At 50.8% G+C, this 6,762-nt stretch overlaps 1 protein-coding gene across 1 annotated transcript; it reads right to left on the bottom strand.

The window, feature by feature from the left end:
* Positions 1-2,904: 2,904 nt before the first annotated feature.
* LOC144168295 (endothelin-converting enzyme 1-like) lies at positions 2,905-3,915 on the bottom strand. Its single transcript, XM_077697307.1, has one exon. It carries the CDS (start codon positions 3,913-3,915, stop codon positions 2,905-2,907), a length of 1,011 nt encoding a protein of 336 aa, XP_077553433.1.
* Positions 3,916-6,762: the final 2,847 nt, after the last annotated feature.

Below are 6,762 nucleotides of genomic sequence, written 5' to 3'. Positions count from 1 at the left end.
ACATTGCAGACACTTTAATGACCGGGTGTTCATTGCTCTCTGGGGGAGGAAAGGAAGGAAGGAAGGTACAGTACAGGAAAGGCAGGGAGGTTAACCAGGGTGCTGTCTGGTTGGCTACCCGACTCGGGGGGGGGGGGGGGGGGGTGGAGATACGGGCAATGAAAGGGAAAGAAAGTACCGCGGTTCATATTAAAAGAGAAAAGATGAGGAAGAAAATTGAGAAAAACACAAGGTGAGGCCATGGCAACTCCAAAGGCAGTATAAAGCACGCACACAAAACAAGAAAATGTGCAAAACTAAAACGGTACACTGATAAAATTAGCGAACTAAGGGCGCTGCACTGTAGTAATGTCCCTAAAATAGTTCGTCCTTCAAAAAGCGAAGTAAGGCTTTCGTAGCCTTTTCGGCCTGTGACGGACAACGCCTATGACACAAAATTGTCTGCGCTGTAAAAAGGTGGTCGTCGAGTCGGCGAAGCGTGGTAGATAGCTGTTGCCTTGGCGTTGTGAATCGGTCACAATGGCTGGGCTAACGACACCACCACTCAGAAAATTTCATCGAGTCTCGAGGCATAACCATGCAGAAAACTTGGCCGAGTCTCGATGCATAACTATGCCTGCGTAATCTTAGTCGAAATAAGAATAAGCTAGGTGGGGCCGCCAGCTTGGCTTTTTGATGGAGGCGAAAAGCGAAAAAGCCCGTGCGTACCAGATTTCCGCGCACGTTAAAGGTCCCCAGGAGGTCAAAATTAATCCGGAGGCCTCCACTACGGCGCACCTCATCGCCTACGTTGCGTCGGTGGGTGAAACCCTACAATCAATCCAAGCTTGGCTGTTCGCGCAGTGTTCACGCCACTAGTACGAAGGTTTTTTCGTCGTCCTCTCGTGACACAGACCTCTGGTTAAAGGGAGCGTCGCGGTCAAGTGCTTGTCATCTTGCATAATGATGATTTCAGTGATAATCCCTGCACCCTGAACGGCGGCGCCTTCAGAGCACACACGAAAAGAAAAAGCGGCAAACGACCACCTGCCACCGCATGCTGACATGCATGCCAGTGACAGAGCAATCAATACATCTACCAAAATCATTCAAATGATTACGCCACCACTATGCGGTAGGCCTGTTTACGGCATTCTATAAGGCGGAAACACTAGTTAAATCCGTAGGTAGACAATCCGGTATCCGTGGTGCACAGATGGTGCACAAAATGACTGAAGACGCAAGAGATAATAAAAATAATGCAGTTGATTCGAGACGAAAATGCGTTAAATTTTGGTCTGGTGCTTGGACGCGACCCATCCACGCAACTCCGGCATGCGAGAGTGTATCTTATTCACAACAGTACGGCGGCTTATCGCCTCCAGCATACCCCAGGTGAACCTCGCGAATACGTTGTGGCGTTCGACTTGGAATGATCCGTTTTGAGATATATGCCGTGGCTTAGACGAGTCAATTGAGCATGTGTAGTGACCTACTGATATGTTCGCCTTCATTAGTCCTACGTAATACACCAACGCTCCGGGTCGTCATATGCGAGGCTACTGCAGTCGCACTGTTCTGCACACCGGTTTTGTTCCTTACACTTGGCCCCCTGGAATCGCCACAGTTGCTTGGGAAACGGCCTGCAAATTAGCAGCGCATAGGTGGGCAGTAAAGTACGTTCCCTCCAAATGTCTCAGTTGCTTTAACGGCATTAATACAGGTATGTTGGAGCCTAGCGTTTGGCTTGGCGCAATGCTGGGAGCCGTACCGTCATCAGCCGACACCCGTTAGTTTATTTAAAATGAGTTTCACGTTGCTTCGCACCTGTCAGCCTTGACGTACGGCTACTTAATGTTACGCCTGCATACTGAGCGTTCCAGGGTGAGTGGCCAAGCTCTCCATCGTGGTGAAAAAAGGAGAGGAGACTGAAATGAAAAAGATAGTGATTACTAGGACAGGAATCGTTGATTTCATCGCGTGCCGTGCCAAGATTCGCACTTGCACACCTGCCTTACCCGGAGGCGTAGCAGTCACTAGGGATCCAGGTTGATGTGGCGGCGCCGACAATGTCGGCATCTCCTGTCGGAAATAAGACATTTCTCATTCACAAAATCATAAGAATGCCTGCGTGTCCTTATCATTTTTTGAAGTTATTAAGATCTTGTCTGCTTCATTTGAAATATATTTTTATCTTTTCAGAGCAGAGTTTTCGTCCATCTCTAAAATGTGCAATAACTGACCAGTGTAAAGTCCTGTTGTAGGAGCCGAAAACATATTGTAGAAATTTAAAGAAACCACTTTTAATGAAAATGCAAAATGAGATTATGAAGAGAGAGAGAGAGAGAAAGACTTTATTTGAGGCCAGCAGGGAGTGGGAGGTCGGGATGCGCAGAGCCTCCACATCCCACCCACGTTCACGACGTCCTCGGGACTAGGCCCCGCCGGTGTCGGCGTGAGCGGTGCGCGAAAGGTACTCGGGAGTTCGTCCCTTTCCCCCCCGTCTGCGACTCGCTCCGCTTCTGCCTGGCGAGAGCAGCCTCGAGCTGCTGGACGGCTAGAGTTTGTGCGTTCAGGTCCGTCGAATAGACGGCACTCGTTATGGTGTCCGGCAGCCGGCCGTAGAGGTCGGCAGCTTCCACGGGGTGAACAACACAATGACGATGTTAGTTCACAGCACCGCACTGTGGCATGCAAATCGAAATGGTCTCAACGCATTGCCTTAAAAGGTGTCGATAATTTGGATCCCGTTCACCGCGATCCAGCCTCAATAACTGAGCGGCAGCCTGTTACGCCACGAACCTTTCATTTAAGAGAGTCACGCTTCGGCAATTGTCACGACTTTTTTTATTCTTGACTTGGTGGTGACTTAGTTTCGCCTTCTGAATTTTCAAGGCAACAAAAAAAAAAAACGACGTCCCAAAGTCACCAGAAGGTGCAAGCATTCGACGGATTCATCTCAGATCCTACAGGGCAACTGAAGGCGGCCGAGAAAGGTGGGAATCGGGACAGCGCGATGTTGAGCCGGGCCCTTGGCGGCACCGAAAACTTTAAGCGAAGGCGTTCTCTCGGCGTTGTTTCAGGTCGTCCCGGCTCGCAGAAAGTAGAGGCCCAGTTGATGAAGAACAGCTTGTTCGGGTCAAAATCCTTGGACTGACCCGGAATAACGTCGAACCTGCCCCGTTCCTTTACAAGGCGTCCGTGGATCTTGTACAAAGGGCGAAGCACAGCGCCGTCCACAACGTTTTCTTCTACAAACAGATGATCATCACCGGCTCCTCCTTTGAAGTACAGACCCGATTCGTCTGTAAAGCTCTTCTGAAGGCATTCTGCCCTTTTGATGTAAAGTTCTTCTGTAGCGGACGTCCACCATTTGCGAAGGTCGCCGTCGGCGTTAACAGTCGAGCCGATGATGCTGATTGCCAAGAACATGTCCCGCAAGACTTCGGCCGCGTAGAACGGCACAGACTCCACGCGCAGGCGGTCCGAGATGGTCGATATAAAATATATGGCAGCCGGAGACACCAGCACCTCGTTGCTATCAGGTTTATAAGGGAAGATGGTTGTGAACGCGCTGTCTGTCTCCAAGAGCAACTCATCGAAACTTTCTGTGTATCTCGCGCGCCAGTATTCGGCGCGGCGAATGACTTGAAGGTTGTAAAAGGCTTCAATAAGGCTCTTGTTCTTGAACAGCGGAGAATCTGGATGTCGCTCGTGCACGGTTTCATTGCTGTCTGTTTCCAGCAGGACCACCTTGAGGCGTTCCACCTTGAGGACGGCCACGGCTGCTTCCTCCTGAGACATCCAAGGTGCCTTAGCGGCAGCGTCTTTCATTTCTTGGCGCGCGAGAAGCTCCATCTTCCCAAGATCGTCCGCGATGTCCCCTGAAAGTAGTGTCGGCGCCCTCTTTGAAACCTGGGACCAGACGAGGGCCATGGTAGCACGAGGGTAGAGCCTGTGCAGGAGAGAGAAACACGGCTCGAGTCGTTTTGGGACGACGCCATCGAGATGCTGGTGGTAGCTGAGAGGCATCATGAATTCGGCTTTGCTACGTGGAAGTAATGGCGAAATAGACACGATAAGCTTGTAACCGACGTAATTGAGTATCGTTCCAACCGTCGACCTAGAAAGGACGGTTGGTAGGTGCTTAAAAAAAGCCGGATCCAGTAGCGCGATCTTGTCCCCAGAAAGTCGGCCGTCGCTTCCTTCGATGAAGTGCCGAAAGTACGCAGGCCAGTCCCAGTGGTGGTGTGAGGTCAAGTTGGCGATGGGTAAACTCTCGTGGGCAAACGGCACCTTGCGGACAGAATGGGCAGCTGCGACGCTGATCCTTTCTTCAAGCTCAACGATCCTCAATGCGCTCAGTTGAACATCGTGGTCGCCTTGGCTCCACAGAGTGAGGAGTTTGAAGATGAATTCGTTGTACGATTTGATGTCATCGGTGGGAAAGGCGTTTTCGAACCGCCTGAGCAGGACTGGTGGTGAATTAACGTGCAGCATGAACCACAGGCTCGATGGTGGCGGCCTGATAGATACGCTTAACAAGGACGACAAACCGAGCATTTTTTCTGCCTTTGCAGCTACAGTATGTGCTTCAGCGCGAGTGGCAGAGCCCGTGTAAGGCCACTCGGCAATGTCTAGAGCTGCAAGTATCTTGCGGAGCACGTTCCAGTCGGTGTCCTTATTTGACCCTCGCACGCAATTTTGCATAAAGAGTGCCGCCTCACTCAAAAAAGAGGTTGATCCCTGAGCCGGATCTTGCTTCAAGAAATTCCAAAGTCCAAGCATGATGGAAGCCGGTGCCGAGTAAGCGTACGGCTGAGAGCTGACGTTGGGCTGCCGGAACCAGTTGTTGGAACATACGTACGAGTAGAAGTCTACGCAGGGTGATACCGAGCGGTTCAGCTTTTCACCGATGTACCGGTGCTGCCAACGGTACGACTCCAAGCTGCTTTCTGCTAGAGCATTAGTGACCGACCCTGCCTGCACAGCGTGGCCTTGTAGGACATTCTCGCTTGGGTCTGTTCCGTATTTGAAAATAATGCCGCCTCCCGGAGGAAACTGCGCTCTCAGATTTTTGACCAGTGGTCCCGAAAAGGCGACGACAACTAAAACCAGTACTATCGCAAGTAACGTCCAAGCCAACAGCGAGCAGCAATTCTGGGCGCTCTCCTCTGGACCGGCGTTGAGCTCAGTACTCTCGAAACGCACATAGGCGTTCGGGCCCTTCGTTATTCTCACTTTTTTATGCCGACGTTGAAGCTGTTCATGGGATTCGGAAGTCTCACTGATGATGCCGTCGTCCTGGGAGAGCACGGGCAAGCGTGGCGGAGAAGCCGCCTTCGCGCATTTCCCAACACGTTTCTTGCGCTTGTCCTGGAATTTATTATGTGAGGGAAGACCCGCAGCGTACCGAGGTGGAGCTGGCACCCGCAGAGGGGCGAGTTGGGGCAGGTGGCCTGCTTGCAGTGCAGAAGCTGCGGGGTAAGCCGTGTCGTTTCTGAAAGAAGCAGGTGAGAGCGTCCCATGCTGCTGGGGCCATGGAGCGTCGTTCGCCGGCTCACCGGTGCGTTGAGGGAAGGGAACGGAAAATGGGGGGAAGGGGGAGGGGGATGAGGCGGCGAATGGAGGCGACAGCGGGGATGACGAAGGAACGCCGAGAGGCATCATGGAACCATACTGTTCGGGATTCCCGAAGATCTGGTCCTGGGTGGGAAGCGGCCAATTGTCGATGAAGGTTCTTCTACCGAATGCGTCCATGGCAAAGCGATTGGATACAAGGCAAGGCACAGCGGATGAGACGAGAGCGGCTGCTGTGCGTGACGTGATAACAAGGTCGACGATTGCCTTCGTCTTCGTCTTCGGTTAATGAATTGGGGAACATGCCTTGAGTAAAGACAAGCGTTTTGTTTAAGGAGTTGAACATTATCAGACATAAATGAAGTGTTTCTCGTAGGTAGAATGAATACATTGACATATTTCCGCAATGAAGAAATATTTTGCGAATGGCGTAATGCCTATATATTTTTACTCCGAGCCAATAACCTCCAGCTAGCATTTATTCGACTCCGATATCTGCAGGCTTATCGGCCATAGTTTAAAACCGACAAATAATAAACTAGTTCCCTTTAAAGTTTGAAAAAGCATCTCCCATATGTAAAGGGTTCCCGAGCCCGAATTCACCCGAAGAAAGAACGCGAACGCGCCCGAAAACAGAAACACAAAGGCTTACAGTTTACCCAGAGGAAAAAAGAAAGGTTCAGGAATGTAATTTGGAAGCAAGGAAACATTCGTATTTTGAACAAATGTTTTGAAGAACAACAAGAATCACGCCCATCACCCCAATAGTACGCTAGCGTTAGCTCTCAAAGCGCCATTTTTCTTTCAGTTGCATGGACGGCTGTCGCGTAAAAAAATTACAGGAGATATTTTGCTATGAAATCAGCAGATTACAAAAGTAATGCCGCAGGCAGAACAGTCAGCAAGAAAGCCCGCACTTTTCTCGTGATAAAGGCAGCCTTCATCGATTCGCCGCCAATCCCCTCGAGGGTGAAATGGTTCGGAGAGGTGGGGGAGTAAACATTATTCAGATGGAGATTACTCTGCAATTATCTCTCAAGACGTATATTTCAAACCAGACGTAACCCCCCTCTACCTCCTCACCCCCCCCCCCCCCCCCCCCCACACACACACACCGTAAATGTGTCTAGTATCAGCTGGTCTTCGTCTATATCTCGGTCGATTCCTTTCGTTAGTGGGCGTGAAAAGTAGTCATAGAAAAAG

The sequence above is a fragment of the Haemaphysalis longicornis genome, unplaced genomic scaffold, assembly GCF_048455015.1.
Source record: "Haemaphysalis longicornis isolate Haplotype H1 unplaced genomic scaffold, Haemaphysalis longicornis Haplotype H1 scaffold_2, whole genome shotgun sequence".
Lineage (NCBI taxonomy): Eukaryota > Metazoa > Arthropoda > Arachnida > Ixodida > Ixodidae > Haemaphysalis > Haemaphysalis longicornis.
This window is presented reverse-complemented; position numbering and strand designations above follow the sequence as displayed.

Bases quoted from the DNA above. Each gene is read 5' to 3' on its own strand.
- LOC144168295 (XM_077697307.1), bottom strand. From the start codon at position 3,915: ATGGCCCTCGTCTGGTCCCAGGTTTCAAAGAGGGCGCCGACACTACTT.